General features: G+C 35.4%; 3 protein-coding genes and 1 non-coding gene across 4 annotated transcripts in view; 3 read left to right on the top strand and 1 right to left on the bottom strand.

Annotated features, from left to right (window-relative positions):
• Nucleotides 1-2,600: 2,600 nt before the first annotated feature.
• LOC113494563 lies at nucleotides 2,601-4,568 on the bottom strand. The gene is made up of 2 exons (XM_026872954.1): nucleotides 4,182-4,568; nucleotides 2,601-4,050 (listed from the first exon to the last, which is right to left on the bottom strand). Exons 1-2 carry the CDS (start codon nucleotides 4,213-4,215, stop codon nucleotides 2,885-2,887), a joined length of 1,200 nt encoding a protein of 399 aa, XP_026728755.1. The 5' UTR covers nucleotides 4,216-4,568; the 3' UTR covers nucleotides 2,601-2,884.
• Nucleotides 4,569-4,642: 74 nt separating this feature from the next.
• LOC113494564 (60S ribosomal protein L7a) lies at nucleotides 4,643-7,893 on the top strand. Its single transcript, XM_026872955.1, has 7 exons — nucleotides 4,643-4,781; nucleotides 5,153-5,267; nucleotides 5,748-5,897; nucleotides 6,211-6,299; nucleotides 6,744-6,875; nucleotides 7,286-7,408; nucleotides 7,685-7,893. The coding sequence occupies exons 1-7, from the start codon at nucleotides 4,767-4,769 to the stop codon at nucleotides 7,865-7,867; spliced, it is 807 nt and encodes a 268-aa protein (XP_026728756.1). The 5' UTR covers nucleotides 4,643-4,766; the 3' UTR covers nucleotides 7,868-7,893.
• On the top strand, nucleotides 5,460-5,532 carry LOC113494638. The gene has a single exon (XR_003400666.1). It is a non-coding gene; the product is annotated as a small nucleolar RNA SNORD36 (small nucleolar RNA).
• Nucleotides 7,894-14,615: 6,722 nt separating the features above from the next.
• Nucleotides 14,616-20,176, top strand: part of LOC113494562 — a 122,956-nt gene continuing 117,395 nt past the window's right edge. Inside the window, exon 1 of the mRNA XM_026872953.1 lies at nucleotides 14,616-14,663. The gene's annotated coding sequence lies outside the window, so the exon portion shown is untranslated. The remainder of the gene's footprint in view (nucleotides 14,664-20,176) is intronic.

Genomic DNA, 20,176 nt, shown 5'->3' with positions numbered 1-20,176 from the left:
AAGTAGGCCTTATCTAGCAAACATATTTTTCTGCTGAGGTTTTCACGAATATTAAACTGAATTCACCGCTTTTATTTAAGTAGGTACCTAAACCTCATCATGACAGAACATGCATTTCATATGTAGAAAACAGCCTCAAAAACATATTTTTAATTTAATTGTCGTGGTGAGCAATTGGTGTGCAGCATGTAGTAGGTTTGATTCCCTCACGGAACAAATATTTGTATTAACTACTGCCAGTTGTCCCGGATCTGGGAGTTTGTGTATGTGAGTTGGAATGTTTGTAAACACACCCATGCTACATGAGAAATGTAGTGTAGAACAGTTAAAAAAATAACCTAATCTTAGAAACCAGGAGTGAAGACAGTTTAAAAAAAATAAGGCGTGGATACTTCACAAGCAGTTTAACCAAATCATGACAAAGGTAACTTAACATTAATACATCAGACTCGTAATGACTGCAAAAGAATGTAAATGGCAATCAAAATAACAATATGGCTGCTATGCAGAATAAATACAACGAAGGAGACGGAGATGTTTCAGCGATGCCAACTGACAGCAGAGAGAGAATGTTGCTAAGCGCTCCATCTTTTTTAGCGGACTGCTTGTCTTAAGTCCCAGGATTTAAAGAAGGATGTTTCACTAAGGTCCTAAAGAAGGAGGTTTTACTTTAAAAAGGAGGTTTCGCTTAGACTAACATGTACTTAAACATTGTCTGATTTTACCAATTTGGCCATTGCTGAGAGACGTGAAAATTGGGCTCGTGAAATCTCCCTAAGTTCTCTAATTTATGGCAAAATTCTAGCTCTGTAACGCCAGGCCCAAGATTTTATGGAGTTTGGTTTTCTCCTTTGGTACAGAGATAGAGTTGACCTTGAGAAAGAATATAGGATAGTTTTTATCCCGGACTTTTGAAGAGTTCTCTTGGAAACGTGATATAACCGTCCTCGACACGGGCGAAGCCGCGGGCGAAAAGCTAGTAATATTTATTTCTGAAACTAAACAGTTAACACTTAAAAAATAACAGTTTTTAAAATGTTTAATCTTGCGGGCAGCAAGTAAGGACATGTTAAAACCTGTTTACGCAACGAGGCAAAAAAAAATAGAACCGAATAGTTCGGCCGAATATTCGGTTCGGTAAACTTTAAACCGAATAGTATTCGGCATTCGGTTATTCGGTAAAACCACTATTCGGCGCATCTCTAACACGAACATAATATATATTTATTTTCAAATTTTATAAAATTTTTATTAATTTTATCATTCAATGCCGTTAATGGTTCGTTAATCGTTACATAAAAAAAAAACTTTCTTCTTTATTTTAAACTAAGATTAAACACGACCTACTTCGATGCATCCTCTCAGTAATTAGTGCCAAGTATAAAGTAATTAGGCCAGCTAATGTAATTGCTGCTTCATCGTAACTGACCTTCACAAGATTAACGGAAAACCCGCCATTTTAGACTTTGAAAGTGAGTACAGTATGCAGCCTGAGATAAGAGATAAAATATTTGATGCTATGCAGACGTTTGGATGTAGGTACTCGTATTTAGTATTTGGTTTCCCCTAAGTTCTTATTTAAGCCGTTGCCCAATAGTGAAATATCTCACTTTACAAGCTTTATAGAAAATATATTGTTTACTTAAAATTACTCCGTTATTTAAGTTACCTATTAGAAAGTTTTCTTCAAATCGCACGTAATTACAAATAACGGAGGAACTTCTACAATTACTAACTGTTAATGAATTCTGAACGAATTAAAAGTTAATTTGCCTAAGATTTCTTGAACTTTCAAACATTTTTAATTTGTTTTCCAGTTTTAACCCAGAACCAGCTCAAACGAACAATCCTAGCTAGGTACGTTATGTAAATATTATCAACGCTTTTTCAAAACACAAAGATGTCATACTCAAATTCCTAAAAGAAGGATTTATCCGACCTACGTCGATCGATGTGCATTCGGAATACCAGGAAAATGGAAGTCCTGTGAAAAGAGGATAATCTTATCATCAAGAATGATTAATGGATTGACAGGCACATACAATTCATAAATACATTTTAAATATCCGTCTTATCATTTCCAGGTTTGCCAGTCATTTTCCCTAATGGCCGACCGTTTGATGTAAGGAATCGAACTTTTTATATGAATAAATATTTAGCATACCTATATGCTAAATATTTATTCATAAAGTTGGTTTTGTATCTATGAGGAGGCAAAATTTAATCGTCATCATTGGCCTTGCCTTTTCCCAACTATGTTGGGCTTGGGGTCGGCTACCAGTCCAACCGGTTTCAGCTAAGTACCAGTGTTTTACAAGGAGCCACTGCCTATCTGACGTCCTTAACCCAGTTACCCGGGCAACACGATACCCCTTGGTTAGACTGGCTGTCAGACTTTTTCAAGCTTCTGACTACCTGTAACGACTGTCAAAGATGTAGGAATAACAGCCGGGACCCACAATTTAACGTGCCTTCCGAAACACGGAGGAACTCGTTATGACAAAGATGGTCATCCATTTACGGACCAACCGCGTCAAGCATAGCTTAACCGAATCGAATCACTTATGCGGTTATAGCTTAGCCACGAGCTTCTTTAATCGTATACTGTTAGTAAGAAGCTCTAGCTGTCTAACTTGAAGTTAACAGAAAGTAACTAGTACCTTTTTCTTTTTATTCTTTTTTTGTATGATGGGAAATCCTCATGGATATTTGCCTCCACGGGGAGGATACAGTCGGTGAATCAGACTCTTGCAAACTGTTTTTTACATCAACCGTGTTCTACAGTACTTAGAAGACATATTGAAATTACATTCTTTCCGATAACCTACAAATTCAACCTAGCAATCGTTAAAAAGTAATAAAACAACCAACTTTACAACGTCCTTTACTTTTCCGGATCGACGGTGATTTCCAAAAACGTTTTCACTTCATTCACAAGTTTTAAAAATAGATCATCAGATAGTTCATTGAGTTGATCTTCTATATCCGTTAATAATGTACGTACGTGGGTCCCTAACTTGGCACCAGATCGGGACCATTCAAAGAAATTGCTTAAGAAAGAATGAAAGGGATCAACTTTTCTCTTGCTGTACAAATGATCCATGTCAGAAAGAATTACGTGGACTAGCTCCACGTCTCTTCCGTTTGCTGTGTAGGTCTTGGTTGTTATAGAGTTTAGTCTCTCTTCTATAGTCTTCTGAATCGTCAGCAAAACTTCTTTTGCCGGAACGTTGTCCGAATAAGCCATATCGTTGAGTATAATTTGCATTTCATTCGCAGTAACTTCGCTTAGTTGGTTGTAAAACTTAGTGTCCAAAAACGCTTCAGACACATAACGAATGAAGTTCTTTACCTTCTCATCTTCCATGTCCTTAAACGACGAAAGCAAGATGTTTAAAGATTTCGTACATTCGTATGACTTGGAGCAGATTTCGTATTCCGAGCAGAGTTTGACTTCGTACTTGCTTTCAACTGTTACTGTTGCAATGACGAATTTCTGTGTCAATTTCTTCGTAACCACATCGATGTCGGTCTCTGTACCTTCTAACCTGTCCACAGCAAACATGATGGCCGCCGTTTGGAACATGAGACTTATCTTCTTTATGACTTCTATCCACAAGTAAGGTCCGCTTTCTTGCGTGCTTTTCAGATTTATAGTTCTGAGCAGTTTCCTTATTTCACGCAGACACTTCTTCAATTCTTCTTCAAATATCAATTGCTTGACTACTTGAGATTCCTCGTCGTTAACTTCGCGCTGACTGAGTATTTCTTCGAAAATAGATTCTATGGACTTTGTCAGATACATAACGTAATCATTTAAGAATTTTTCTAATATACCGTCGCAGAATTGTAGATCCCTACATAAGTATGTTGATTTGATTATTATATAAAGAACATCTGTTTCTTTCGAATATGACATTGACCGTCGACCTGATACTGGTAAAGCGTAGTTCGTTCCTATATAGCGCGTTAAAGTATCCATAACTTCTTTTCCGAAACTTAACGATCCTTGCATGTTGACTTTGACCGCGTCAGTGAGCGGAAATAGAGCTGAAAAAATAAAATTGTTTCATTTAGTTATAATACAAGGACATAGTGCACATATTTTACTCATGTTTATCACGTAATAGGGTAAAATTGTGATGTTAGTATTTTATTCTTTTTACAAGAAAAAACCTTACCAAAAACAGCAACCAAATACTTTTGATAACTCATTTTCAATTTATAACAATTTTGTTTAGAGCAATAAGCTGTTCACTTTATGACTCAATAAAATCGTTGACGCTATTTTATTTCAATCCAATTCAGTATAGTTTGGTGATTCAATTGCCTGGTCGTAACAACGGCGATAGGGATATAAAATAAACATTCTGAAAGACAATACACACTTAGTTATATTCAATCCCCTCTTCTTTTTTTGTGTAAATATTACGAAACAATTAGTTTAAACTTACCATGAAAACATAAAATATAATTAAGAAGTTCGTAACATATAATTTAATTGAAGATTAAAATTAAACAAAATTAATATACGAGATACTTTATTTAATCATCTGTGGCACTGTCTCAAATACTCTGGTTTCAAATGAGTTAATAGGTGGCGTTAGTATCGAGGAGTTGTGTTATCTGTACCAACGTTTACATTTGACGTTTTCCAGTGCTGTCAGATCTTTTTCTTTCGGCCATTTTCGCCGAAAGTTTGGTGTTCGCTTTAGGTCACGTATCTTTTCGTGGCCTTTAGATCACTAGTATAAAACTCGTTCAAGATGGTGCAGAAGAAGGTAAAAGCCATGTGCGTTTAGTTAATTACTTTATTTTTATCAGAAAAAGTGATTTTACCGTGAAGTTTACATCGTAACATGTTTGTGGGACTGGCGTTGTTTTTGAAGTCAAAACTTCTCACTTTGTTATGTCCAGGTACATTATACAGTGGTGCATTTAACTTAAATAATCACTATTAGTTGCTGTTGCTTTTTATAATCAATTTCCGTCATAATGTGAAGTAATGTTTCCAATCAACCTCTATAACCTCAAAACAATGCCATGATGTCTGACCAAGTGTTATTTCTAGTGATAACTTGTACTTCCGCTGTCGGTAACAACGTGCTTCGTACGGTAGCACATGACTCAAGTTGTATTATTATAATTTCAGCCTAAGAAGAAGGTAGGCAAGAAGGTAGCGGCCGCACCTTTGGTCGTGAAGAAAGTTGAACCTAAAAAGATTGTGAACCCACTCTTCGAGAAGAGGACCAAGAACTTTGCTATTGGTAAGCTTATTGTTAAATTTTACGTACATATAACCTATATTTACATTAGATGCTAAATGATGTTGTTCCTGTGTTTTCATTGTTACAAATAGCGCCAAAGTTTATTTGGCATTTTAAACTTCATACAACTACATTACTAGGTTATGAATTACTTGATGTAGGCGATTATTTAGTAATATAGTGAGCTTGAGACTAAAATGATGTAAACCTTATTCCGAAATACCATGTGGTTACAAAATATACGAGCTTTTTAACACTGATTAGTCTCAATTGAACACTATCCATATTATTTTTCTGTTCTATGCCTAAATCTTTAAACTAAATTTAGGTAGGAAGCATTTCTTGGTTTATTCTATTAATCACTTATCAAAACAATTCATTAATTTAACTTCCACTACAACCAAAACTTTACTATGATTTACAGTACTAACCTATTACATTGGCTGGATACTAAACTATTTACTGTCTGAACTCTAACAGGCCAGGACATCCAACCCACTAGGGATCTGTCCCGCTTCGTGAGATGGCCCAAGTACATCCGCATCCAGCGCCAGAAGGCAGTGCTCCAGCGCCGTCTCAAGGTGCCGCCACCAATCAACCAGTTCACCCAGACACTTGACAAGACCACAGGTTTGTTGGCATTATCCTTCTCATGTCATATGGAATAAGTTAGATTTAGTTAGTGTGGCGTAATGTGATTTAATTTTATGTAACTTAAAACTAGAAGTATTACAATTAAATAGTTTTAATTTACCAAAAACCGGGTTTTAGAAATCACATTGCACTATTTACTACTTAAAATGATGAATACCAAATGCAACACTGAATCACTATGATTATCCTAAAAAATATACGAGCTTTTTAACTCTGAAACAACATTCTACATAATTTAAAGCTGCATTGAGATATATTCATTATTTCAAATAGATTATTTGTGTTTCAGCCAAAGGTCTGTTCAAGATCTTGGAGAAATACAGGCCAGAGACTGAGGCAGTCAGGAAAGAGCGCCTAAAAAAGGCTGCTGAAGCTAAGGTAAGATTTTTTGTATATTTCATAGCATTGATGAGTTAATATGGATAGGGATGCTGTTATTTAGTAATATTAGCTATGTTTGTGTCGTTCCAGTATAAAATCCAAGTGTCCTTTAATGTGCACTTTGCTGTTCAGATAATAAAAATACATATAATGAAAACTAAAATCTCTGATCATTGTTGTTCTTCTGAATTGAAATATGAGTTTAAAGGTCATATTCTTGAATTTTATCATTACTATTTAGATGAAGTTCCTATACCAAAATGTTTGAATTACTATGATTACCTCTATCTGTTTAGTGTGTTTAGTTCTATCGACATGATGCATAACAAAAACTTCAGAATGCCATGAAGACCTCTAACCACCAAGATCTCTGATGCCATCTAATACCTCCTCAAAAATGTTTTATTCTTAGAACATTGGATAACATTAGTCCTCTTTCAGGTTGCCAAGAAAGACGAGCCTCCACCAAAGAGGCCCAACACCATCCGTGCTGGCACCAACACTGTGACCAAGCTCGTTGAGAAGAAGAAGGCACAGCTTGTCGTCATCGCCCATGATGTCGACCCCATTGAGGTGAGTTATTTTATTATTATTTCTTTATTCTAGTTGAAAAAGTTTACTATAGTGACCATATATTTGCTATTATTTTATTTCATGAAGTCAAGCTCTTCCTTTTGATTGAGTATGAGCTTGAGTAAAAAAAAATGATGTATAATGAAAAAAAATTCTCCAACCCCGATAAAGAAGTTTTACTTCAAAAAGAGACAATTATTTGATGAACTGCCCAAGATAACTATTTACAGTAGTTACCATTTGACTTAGGGTTGCTATGATGTTAGAATTTCTTCACCTGAGGCTTTCAATATCACGATATTTTTAGCTGCATGAAGATTGTTGACTCTGAGCTCAAACCCTCACTCTTAACAACTTAGATATTAATACCATTGTCATCCTTGTCTAATTTATTTTATTTTTGTCCTCAGCTGGTTCTCTTCCTGCCCGCCCTCTGCCGTAAGATGGGTGTGCCTTACTGTATTGTCAAGGGCAAGTCCCGTTTGGGAGCCCTTGTGCACCGCAAGACCTGCACCTGCGTTGCAATCACACATGTTAGTATTGTTATTGCTACTATCTTAGTAGGACCTTAATTTTTGATGTTTAGTAGTGAACTTTTGTTCTTGTTATTTAAGTTTTTAGTAAATTAGTTGCTTCATTTTAATGTATATGTTACAAAGAGTGCATGTAATGATGATTTATTTGCTATCAGAAAGCCTTGCTGACAACCCTTCTACCACCAATAGATTTTATCTGAGGATGCCATTTAGTCAACTGATAAACACAGCAAACATATGAACTTTACTGAAATATGTTTTCCTCGTTCGCAGGTGGAGTCTGGCGACCGCGCTGCCTTCTCGAAGGTGACGGAAGCCATCAAGACCAACTTCAACGAGCGCTACGAAGAGCTCCGCAAACACTGGGGAGGTGGTGTCCTCGGCAACAAGTCCAACGCGCGCATCGCTAAGCTCGAGAAGGCGAAGGCTCGTGAGCTCGCGCAGAAACAAGGCTAAGCCTAATAAAGTTTAAGACCTAAGTTTTTGAGTGTTTACTTTGAAATCCCTTACCCTAGTAGGATAATATATCAGTCAAAGATCGGTAATACAGGCAGGTAGTTTAAATAAGTTTAGTGTTGATGTTACTTGACGTAAATTATTTTTAAAGATACTTTTCTTCTGAAGCTACTTGAGCTACTTGCATGGGACGAATTACGAATAGGACTAATCACGAATGTGACCATTTGTGAAGGGAGGCCGAAATGCGAGTGGGACCAAGTGCTTATAACCCTTTCTATTCACCCCGTTTTACGGAACATATTGAACTAAACAGTACCTAAATTGGCAACCAAAAGCTTTTTGACTTCCAATTGAGTTCCAAAAAATTATCCAACAATAAACAATAGTAAGTAGATATATAGACACATCTTTCGGTCCGATCACAAGCCAAAGGACCCTTGGCCTTTCAGCGTATCGTAAAACAGTGCCATCTCGTAGTTTCTTAGCGAATTAGAGTTATACCTCCATCTAGTGGTCATTTGAACTTAAAACAACTAGCAGCAGTAAATAACTTCAGAACATTTATTTCGTAAATAGATGGCGTTAATCGACACGATAAGTTCAATAAAACTCAATATCTTATTTGTTATAAACTGTTTTGATAACTTCATTATTTATAAACATTGTATCAAAAGGAATGCATGTATTAAATAGGTCGCGGCAGCGAGTTAATCAACAAAATAGAGCGGTAGAATTATTCATGTTCGTTAATTCCGAACGCTCCTTAACATAAACATTCATTGAGTTCGGAACTCACTCGTAATGGGACCGTTATTGTAAATTATTTATGAGGTAACGTAAATAGTCGTAAATTCGTCAGATTTAATGTAATTATGTTTGTTATACATTTGGGAGCGTTCAACATTTTACATAAGCGTAACTGCAGGTGTTAGAAGTTAAGCTACGATCACACTGGGAGAAATGTATAGACGACATTAAGTTAGTTAAAAAAATCTTTCAATTTAACTTTTTTAACTAAATTAGTGATGAACAAAACAAATAAGCCACAACATACATTAATTTTAAGACACCAAATTGTGATTGAAGGACATTATTTTTCAAGTTGGTTTTGCTAAACCGAATAGGTAATAGGTAGTTTTCTGAGTAGTTAATAAAAATACTAATATGTCTGTAATCTGTATTGATGTAGTAAATATCTAGATAAAGGTAACTATCACGTACGCCGTGGCATAGGTCTATGCCACGGCTAGACAAAATTAATAGCTACTAGCAGACAGACTGGTCATTATTGTTATCAATGCTTTATAAATGATCGGGAAGTTTTACCTATTCATCATACAAATCTATGATATGTACGACGGACTGGTGCCCAGATTAAATGAATACAGGAATGTAATTACCTACCATGATTTCAAAAAATATCAATTAAATTCGCAATTCAAATGAATATCCATCTAATAATACAATTACTTAAATACATACTAAACTATTGAAAAAGTAAAACATATAGCTACTCTACTCCGCCATTGTGCCCTAACATTGTATGTATTAAGAATCACTGCAGTAATTCCATGGTGTACAATAAAGAATATTCTAATCTAATCTAATTTCTAGCAAAACATCTAAAGCCCATGCTATTAATGATAGGTAGGTAATCTTTTCACCATAAACTACAAATCAGTCAATGGCACTCAAAAACCAATCAGACTAAATGATAAAATAATTTTACCCTAATCTAAACCTTGCTACAGCTGAAATAGCCTTTTCCGTAGCTCAATAGATAAGGGCGCAATCGTCGGCCGTATGATCCTTTCATTGCCAAAAGCCTTTGTGCCCGCATTCTTTGCATGAAGAGAATGGCCGCTCACAGACAGGGTTTTTTACCTCATTATCTGAAATATGGCTCTTTTAAGTGTAAATTGAGGTGTGGAAGTAATTTGCGATTCGATTTTTTGAGAATATTGTTCTCGTGGATAAATATATGGCATGGTGCCGTGTAGTTTAATTAATCTTGTGCCAGAACAGCGAGCTGTATTTTTCCTTATGCGGATTTTTGAAAATTCGTTCTTTTTATAAAAAATCAATGGCATATTCTTTCAAAGGCTGATTATTCGTTTAAAAGCGAACTTTTTTTTAAAACAGATCTCCCGATATTCTATCTAGGAATAATTCTAAGTTTTAATTGAGATTTTAGTTAGGTAAATAGTTTAGCAAACACTATTACTTAACGAAATTCTGCAGTTCTGGACGACCTCTTACCTCTACCATATTTAGCAAGTATTAAAAGACAGTACCAAACCGTCAAAAACATTTTCCCCCCAAACGTCTTTGGAAACAACAGGTATCTAATAAGTTTTCCGTGTTTACTCGTAGTTGGGACTAAACGGTATTAATTCCAAGAGTTGGATCCGTGCCAGGTTCAAACCAGGTGCTGCACAGATAACGTATGGGTTATAAGTTCACCGCGCGCCAACTTGCGACACCCTGGTCAAAGGTTTGTCTCTGCCGTAGATACTTGTCTATGAAAATAGTTTCGGATTCGAAATTTAATTTCCGCAATGGCCTCAAATCATTTGACATTTCATATTTTGCAGTAAAGCGTCAATCATAGGTGAAAATTATTGAAATTGGCCGTATTTAGAAACAGCAGTAATATTTATTATCATTCTTTAATTATTACGTCGTTTTGCACCGCAACAAGCCATTGAAGAATAATGTAGCTCGGAAGTGAAAAATAATGTTGTAGGCGTTACCAAGTAAGACCAATATCTACCTACTAATAAATAATTACCTAATTATCTACCTACGCGTGTCCTTTACAGAAAGGTATATACTTATGTGCCACGTGTTTGAACTAAATAATTCAACTAAATGACATGCTTTGCTTATTTGTTTTATTTTTGTATGATAATAGAACCATTAAAAGCAACTCAACCTATCATTATGAATAACAATTTTAGGGTCTAATCAAAGGGGTGTTGTCTAAATAGTTTTCTATTCAGACGTCATTAAAATTAGTGTGGAACGTAAGATAGAAACACACTCCATTAAAATATAATGGAATAAATTACGTGAGACCGATTCGTAATTATGATGAGATGGTTACACTACTCGTACTTACTTTTGCAAGGTATAGTTGACTATTATACTCAACAATGACCGCTAGGCAAAGGTTACCACACAAGGGAAGCCTGCGGATGGACAGCATCGAACTGGTCAGGCTAGGAAGCGGTAGTTAGTGGAAGATCAAAACGCTCAGCATGTGGGCTGGTTTCATGTGGTCCAGCATCATTGAAGAATTTGAGGTTGAGCTTTGCCCAGCTGTGGAGTCAGGTATGCTAGATGGAGCTAGGGGACGTGCTAGAGCGGGATTCCTTACTTTCGACCAGTTTCGAGTTCCCAATCATGGATTACACAGTGCCAGAGTCATGAGGACTTGTTAGTACGAAAATTGACAGTGATTGATAAGTAATGTTGCAGACTATTCAAGTTTTCAAGATTCATTCCTATTTTTTACCATTAATAAATTACCACCATCGAAAAATAACAAGCTCCAAAATAGACACAAGCCAGGACAATCAACAACCTATAAATAATGTTTGTTTTGTAAGATAACCTGTCCATGTCTTTATTTCTGAAAGCCCCGAAGCTAAGAAGATAATTTCTCCACTTTCATAGAATACAGCGACTTTCCTTCCAACACCTACTAATTTGTCTAATTGTAGCAGTGTGGGCGAGCGACGCCGCGAGCGTATGCTATTGTTAATCTTAAACAAACATGTAGGTTTCTTATAGACAGAGGCACTGCTTGCGTTGTGTAAGCTGTGTTAGTTATCACAACAGATTCTCTGTTTATATTAAACACAAGTGGATTATTCGAAAAGATTAAACTACGAAAATTGTTATTGGCTTCGTTTAGTTTTTGTTTGGAAAGTATCCCTCGTAATTATGTTAATGATGCTATTTTTTCGGCAATTGTCTCTAAAGTTTTCACTTTATCAGGTTAAGATCAGAAACCATGTGTAAAAGTTCAGAAAAAGGTTATACATACATGCCTTCATGGCTACATATTTACAGAACCTCTAAAGGTTAATTATATCCAAGGTACATACATAATTAATGGTAGGAATTAGGTTAATTTTACACTGCCTGTTATAAGTTTAGTTTAACGTAACATCGTTCTGAGTCAGTTACCGGTAAATAACCGGTGTTACAAGATTTGTCCGACCTTTGTGTGGCGAACAATGAGAAATAATTGCTTTTCACCCGGTAATTCCTGCAAATTGCAAACACATTGTAAAGTAATTAAATTACTTTATATTTTAATATAGGTAACTCGTGGAAGTTTAAAACAATAGGGTTTCTGAAGAAGTATTTTGTTTTGTTTTAAAAGAAAATCTAAAGAAGATTAGTGACTTGTGTGCTTTTTTGTTCGCTGGTCGAACTTCCTCCGTCTTGGAGAGATGACGACAGGGTGTGCCGGTCTCCAATCGGTGTCTACCACAATTTTTTAGAGTAAAGCTTCTACTGAAGTGCAAGCGAAACAGGCATAGAGCTTCGTCTCTTTTCCGCAACCTTAATCTAAAAGGACTTCAAAAATTTGGGAGTTTCGTTTATCTGTCACTCATTATCTAAACAAACTACACAAAAACAGCAAGAGTAAGTACTCTATAATTAATTCCAATTTCGATAAAAAGTCAGCGTTTAATAAGTATTCATTTAGTAGAAATTGACACGACACACATTTTTGTGCTAAAAGCCTGAGCTTAAGAATTTGAGAAAAAACTTTCAGAAATTGAAACGAGGATGTTCTCAATTTGGCCGTTATTTCTTTAATTTTTCCAGAGTTTAAACTCAAGGCAGAGTGATAACTTGTCATCAGAGTTTAAATCGTCAGTTGGCTTCAGACGACGGGGCTTTAAACATTCTCAAAAAGCAAGTTTGTACCTTGGCACTTTGTAATCCATGAATAGGAAAATACGTTTATGCGTGTCTGGATTCGAACCTTCCATATTTGAAGAAGCTTTTCAAATCGTCGCCTCACTTTTCCCACTTTGCAGGCATTTAATAAATAGAGGAGTATCCTCAATCAGTCTAGACTTCTAGTCTCGTTATTAAACCACAAACGTTGTTTTTAATCTTGAAAGCCCTAAACGTTTACGCCTCGGAAGTGTTAATTCCCGGCTTATAGGTGTAACTTATGACCACTTAGAGCCTATTGAAGCCATAAAATCCAATATTTTATTACCCCTTTACTGCGAAAGAGGTGGCGAGCAAACCTTTAGAACCTCCTTAAAATAATATTGGCTGCGTATTGGCACTTATGTAGTAACTTATTCATTGTTTTTGTGTAACGACTTTGTGTTCTGAATTATAGATTAACCTTAGGTACATGATCTTTGTGAGGTCTGCAAAAACTTGTAACTAGCCTTTGTGGATGTGCACTATTCCGTAAGCCTACTTATAAAATCCAGGTTAGGTAAAATGAGTCCTGAAGACTTGCTGGACAAAAATTAAAAAAAATTAAAAAAATCTCATGCAGAGGAAGCCGTTATAAACAGAACGCATCGGGCTTACGCAATCCATGCATAAGTTCAACACGCGCGACGCGTATTTACGCGGTTGAGGAATGCGTGGATGCAGCGCGTTAATTATTGATTGTATTGAATTTGCGTTGATTCGCAAGGTCTTAGCGTCGAATAAAATTATCTTAACTTTTCTCTAATGGGTAAATATTCGTTTAAACTGATAATTAGAGTAAAAGGAACGTGAAGTATGGGAAAACCTTTACGCATCTGTTTGAGATGTTAGAGAGAGAAATCAACATGTTCGGAAAACAAAAAGCTCTCTTCTTATAAAAACCAGTTTCTTTTGAAATTATATTTCAGTCTACATTTATAAAAATTACAATTGGAATTCACTTAGGTAAGTTCATCCAATCTTCAATTATGTATTAACAAATTACAATGTTCCAGACATTAAGAGGACTTCAAGTACTAAAGAGTTTATTAATGGCTAATTAATAAATTGTTAGCAGTTTACACAAACTTTATCTCTTACTAGTACTTGCCTTTATGAAAATTAGTTAAGGTTTATCGATCTACTATTAATTTAAACAACACTACGGTGAGCTATCGATTTTTAAAGTGTCATGAATATACACAAGCTTTTCATATTGATTCGTCAATCAAAGGGAAATCTGGTACGATTGACAAATACGCTTAACGTAGGAGAAAACAGATTCAGTTGTAACATCTAAAAATAGAACAAGCGGAAATGGCGAATGACGCGCTCAATCCGTCTGCGTTTCTAATTGCATCCTAACTAACAATCAAGAAATTGTCAACGGCTATTATACAAACTTAATAATAAACGCCGCCTTTAATGGTTCCGTACTCGTCGAGTAGTACGCACGCGCTAAACCATCGTAAAATGTAACAGGTACTGTGGACTCTATAGACGCTTTCGCTCAGTCGCGAAATGTCGGGAGGGCCGCGCAGGCGTGTCGCCTGTGCCTCGCACACAAACCCCACCATCATAAAATAAAAAAAAAATCAAAACGTCAAATAATCCCGCCAACAGTTGAATTGATTTTCTAAAATGGAATTCGATTTTTGCATTCATGGAAATTCAATATGGCGTAAATTTGTGGAGATGTTACGAGTTGTAAGTGGCGTGTATTGACTTTTCGTGTTTTGTTTTGTGATAATTGTGATAGCGATGCCAAGTGGATATGGGTGTGATAATGATAACTGTTTGTGGGATTGGATTGCTCAATGCGTCGGGCTCTACGGTGAGTTTCACGTTTTATTGCCGTAATATGCGAACAGAGCTTTACAGGCACATAATACATAGTTTAAGTTCCAAAAATTTAATAACAGGCCGAAAATTCAAATAAGAAAACTTTTAACTGTGGCATGTTTTGTTAAAAGTACCGTATAATAAGCAGGACAGAAGAATCCTTTAAATTAATTGATTGATTCGACACAATATGTAGGTATATATGTATACTACAACACCACACAAATACTCTTTGGGTAGTCATTATAAATTCTTATTTCTAAAATTTATCCTATATCCTCAGAAGCACTAATAGGTCATAAAAAATATACAATCGTTGACTACAGTTTATTAGAAGTACAATTTTAAAACCCACTATCTAGAATTTGCATAAATCTGAATAAAATATGAAGTAGCGAGAAAATGGGATTAAAATGGACAACAGCACTTAACGATAGAAGAGATATTTTTCTGTTAAAAGAACTAAAACGAAAAGCTCATGTTTAAAGGAGCAAATTCCGGTTTCTGTGACCATTTATGTATAGAAAGACAAACACTCCACTTTTGGACAGCTGGAGAATTGAGTAATTCACTTACTTTGAATGCATATACAAGGGTGTGTATACCTTTCGGACGTCTAGGGGTCACGTAGGCCTGTCCTAGGAGAAAGCTTTAAGCATTTAACGCCCAAGGCGTTAACTTTAAGGTCAAAATGATTGCAGGGATAGCTAGCTACGGCTATCGAAGAATAAGGGGAATTTGAGAGGAAAATATATTTTTTATTACTTTAATATTTTTCGAACCAATTACAATTATCAGACTCTATGAAGTCTATGAAGACAGGTGTAACCTTTTTGGATCGAATTACCATATTAGTATAACTTTTAAAATTTAGTTTCATCAGAACATAGAAAAGCATTGACTTTTAGCGGTTATCTCAGCTAAGGGACAGTACAAGTCCTACGGATAAACTCTAATCGATTATAAAAAGTCTTATAATGCCCGGATGGTGCTACGTTCAAGGTTGTTTATGTACATGGATGTATATTACGATACTTGTACTTAAATTGGAATAAAATTTAACAGGTTTGAAGATTTGTCGATCTTTTGAGACCAATACGACCCTTACTTACCAGGTGTATGTAGTAGTGCCATCCTGAACTCTATCTAATGACGAAGATGGTCCTAAAGCAAGCATGGAATTGAAATGTCAAAGTACTTATGAATAAGCGAAAAAGTCTACCACTAGCTCCTACAGTTTTATCTGTTTCATTTTGGTGATGATTGCTTATTGGTATTAGTTTATGCGGATTTTGATTTACAATTCTAAGTTCTTAACTTTAGGGAGCTTATTGTAACAATAGTTGATAAGGAAACACTCCAGTCGAGTTTCTAAAGATGTCGGTTTAAAACTTGAAGTTTACAATCCACTATTTTTCTAATAGTACGGTCCATTGTAGATTTTGCTCACATTTGCTGACGTGGAACATACTTCAATATTCACTGCCTCATTTTGATAGAACTTTTGTGTTCATACAATAGAAGTCTATTCAAAGGCATTGTGACGGTTCTTCAGCCATGAGGGCACTACATGATTATAAAAGGGATAATATATATGCTGCCATTATATTAAAAACAGACGCCGAAGTACCAGCCAATTTAGGAAATATTCATTTTATTAAACAAGATCATAATGTAGATGAAAGAAATGATGTAGTTGAGGTTGCCAAAGTTTCTGTCTACAAAGAAAGTCGCTTTTTGAAGTAATCGCACGTCAATTTATAAACCAATGGACACGCTTGATTTGAGACGATCGTTTTTCGATATGATATTATTTTCGATCGTGGGTTGAATAAAAATTATGATCTTAATAACTTATTCGATTTATAAAATTCCATTTCAAAAGCGCACATTAATAATTACGGTTCGAACCCCTTGTCACTGTCATATTAGACAACGCACGCTAGAATCGAAAGAACCCCGATATAGTTTTAATTATTTTGCGCTGAAGACGCCAATTGGCTTTACCTCATATCTTTTAATATTAGAGCAAGGTGAAGATATACCTTAAAGTAAAATTCCAATGTTAAAGAAATATGTAATAGATATAAAAAATATGATAGATCTTTAAACGTCAACCCAGTAACCCAGTTCTGACTTTTGTTTGGCGTGGGCGGCAAACAGCTGATACGATTTTCCGTCATAAACTGGAATTAAGGAATAATAGATATAAAGCGTTATCTTCCAGAGATTTTCATAAATTAAAGATGAAAGGTGCAAGATCTAATTGACGCGGTAAGGATGGGGATTACGTATTTGGATAGCTCGTTAATCGCTCGTCCAAAATTGAGTATTTAAATTTGTTTGTTGTTTGGTTGATTTTTTTTCACTAAGGACATTTTTTCTTTGCCAAGTCAGCTGAATAAAACAGTTAACAATCTATCTAGTTATCTTCAGCGTTTCAATTTGAAATTGCCGTTGGTAAGCTTAATTTAAATAGCGATATAAAAACTTGAATTGAGTCCGTAAGTACCTAAATTTAATCCTCTGTTTTTTGCCTTCAGTATCTTCAAAGATAGATTGGGGAGAGAAAAAGACGCTGATATTTTGGAATTATTTCGCTAAGCACTTGAATAAATCTTACAGGGCAGCTATAACATTGTTTACCTACACCCGTTTATTAATGAAAAATACTACTAACTATATCTTTCAACGGTACTTCTATAGGGTTTTATTCCGGGTAACATTAATTCATAACCATAAAACGTTTGATTATTAACAATGGCCGTTCTTCCGGCAATATGCAACTTTACGGCTATACAAACAAACATTCCGAATCCATATCGCGAGCTATTTAAATTTATTGTAACGTCTATAAAATTTGTTTTTAAACTCACAAAGAATTTATAAAGCAAACATTGTTTTTTGTGCGTGCTACGTTTCGATTTTGCTTTGTTTTCATAATTTCATTAAGACATAACATCAAAGTCTAGTCAGCTTTTACGGTTTTAATGGCAGGGCAGGGCAGCGCTGGACGTTTTTAATTTAACTATAGGCTCGGTGAAATATAAAGAAAAATTGTTACGAGCATATTATACCAGAACTTGTCTTTCAATTAATTATGGGTATACATACTTTTGCGTCCAATGTTGACCGTCAATTCTCTTTGATTAATGAGAATATCTTCATTAGTTTGATTTTTTTCCTAAAGGGTAAAATTGGAAGATCATTGAAGACTCAGGTGTCATCAGGCCGCCACCAGAAGTCATGAACTACAATAGCTAAACAGTTAAAAATTTTACCGATGGTGTATGAAACAGAAAATAAATACAAATATAGGTTAAATAACGGTTTGTATGATCACCAATTTGATGAGTTATAATTTTTGTGGTAATTCATTTTCCTTTACCGAATCCTTGAAGTCCTTATTGTAGTCTCTCCGATTCGCATAATCCGGTATTTGTGTATTCTGTACAAGTTGCAGTATTCAATGGACTTGTTTTGGAGAAATGCTTGTAGGCGATTAAGCTCTTGTGGGACTCTTTCTTGCATGTGTTCGCGACAAAGTCGTGAACACTTGTAAGCTGAACAAATCTGCTTATAGAAAATGCAAAGAAGTAATTATTTAAGAATTACTATCCAAGTTCCATGTATTCATATCCATAATTACTAGTCTTTAAATGTCTTGTACCCAACATAGATTAATAAGTTCTAGAAGTGACCTACATGACGATCACAACAGACACAGATATATAAGTATATACTATACGTGGCTTAGTAACAGAATCGATAAAGTCCGCCTATGGTATCCACTATCCAGTAATAATACCTCTATCTAATCACAAGGCTTCATATGAGGGAAACTCCTCAAGATCGATCCTTAAACGAAAATTTAATCTTATTATAAATGCGATGTGAAATTTCCAGTTTCATTTAGGCGATCCACGAAGCCTGGTAGTTAGCTGATAATCTAATTATGTTATTACTAAGTGGGAATCCCTTAATGCCACCACTCCTTGCCTCCCATCGGCTGATGTTGAGGACTTTGGATTGAACTATGATTATTTATCGTTTGCGGGTAGTTTGAAGATAAATTGCAAGTTTGGATGTTTGGCAGGTATCTGTTAGCGGTGTTGAATAGTGATTAATTTGGAGTTGTTGTTCTTGGCAATTGTAACGTTAGGTTAGGTCATCGTTTTTGAAGGTGATTAATCATCTGAATCATGGTGATGGAGATTAGATCGTGGATAATTATTGCGTGTTTTTTCGGAAAACGCTGAATGTGAGAAAAATCGCGTGCCTTAATCATTACTCAAGTGAGTTCTCATCCGGTCTATTTCTTAACGGTATATAACAAATGTGTGTGCATAATTTTTATTTAAAACAAATCATTTTGATATTTAACACGCCTTGTTTAACCTACCAACTAAAGTCTTCCTCGGTTTTACCTTCGACAATCCTTTATAGTTTGGTCTTCTTCCACACAACTTATAAATTTATATTTCCATCTCTCTCATTTGATTTATTATCTACTACAGCTGTCTCCTTATCTTCCAGTTCTGTTATTTCAGTCTGAAAGTCACAATAGTACAGAGTACTTCAGTAATACATTCATTAGACCCGCGGGGCGGTGCTTCGGGCTTAGTTGTCATTCTATGCTCGCGGCTCATAGCGGGCTTAAGGACTATGGAAACATTTAGGTGAAAATTTTAATGAGCGTTCTGGGTTGAATTTTGGTCTGGTTTGACAACATTTTTATTGACATGTGTGTGACTATTAGTTAAGTTTGAAATCATTATTTGGCTAGAGATGGAATTATTATACGTTAGTTTAGTTATGAGCATTTTGTTCCTAATTGTATTTTCGTTATCATCATCAAACCGTCTTAGTTCACTGCTGGACATAAGCCTCCCTCACGGCACGCCCCTAAGCTCGATCTTCAGCTGTCCTTCTTCAAACCTTGCCTTACGAATATCATAATTATTAAAATAATTTTATTTTGGACTTGGCTATCAATAAAGTTAAAATGGATAGGTTGTCCATAAACCAATTACTTAATATAATTACAAAATCTATACATACGTATAGTATCCGTATAATACACGGTAGAAATAAAAACAAAGGTAAAAAAATACTCTAAGTTCCAAAAAAAGCACAAGAAAATGTTTTACTTGAAAGAAGGCACGATCAGAAAATAACTTTTGAAATAAAATACTTCAAACATGAACTTGGACGCGGCTTCCACCTGTTTCCGTTCTCACAATTATATAAATTCCATAGATAGGTATTTCGTATAATTCTCGATTTACGTCCTACGCAAATAGAATGAGCAGTTTGTTATAATCTTTCATAATTCGGTGTCTATTTATAATGATGATTAAAATACGGACTCGTGACACTGAGGGCTCCGTTAAAAATTACTATACGTATGGGTTCCGTACAACTAAGCTACATTTAACAATGTTGTTTGGTGACAAAAACAGTTTTGGTACATCCACAAATCGCCGACCTTGAGCTAAGGATTTT

This window comes from Trichoplusia ni, chromosome 5, assembly GCF_003590095.1.
Source record: "Trichoplusia ni isolate ovarian cell line Hi5 chromosome 5, tn1, whole genome shotgun sequence".
Lineage (NCBI taxonomy): Eukaryota > Metazoa > Arthropoda > Insecta > Lepidoptera > Noctuidae > Trichoplusia > Trichoplusia ni.
The sequence above is the reverse complement of the archived record's forward strand: the minus strand, read 5'-3'. Positions and strand labels throughout refer to the sequence as shown.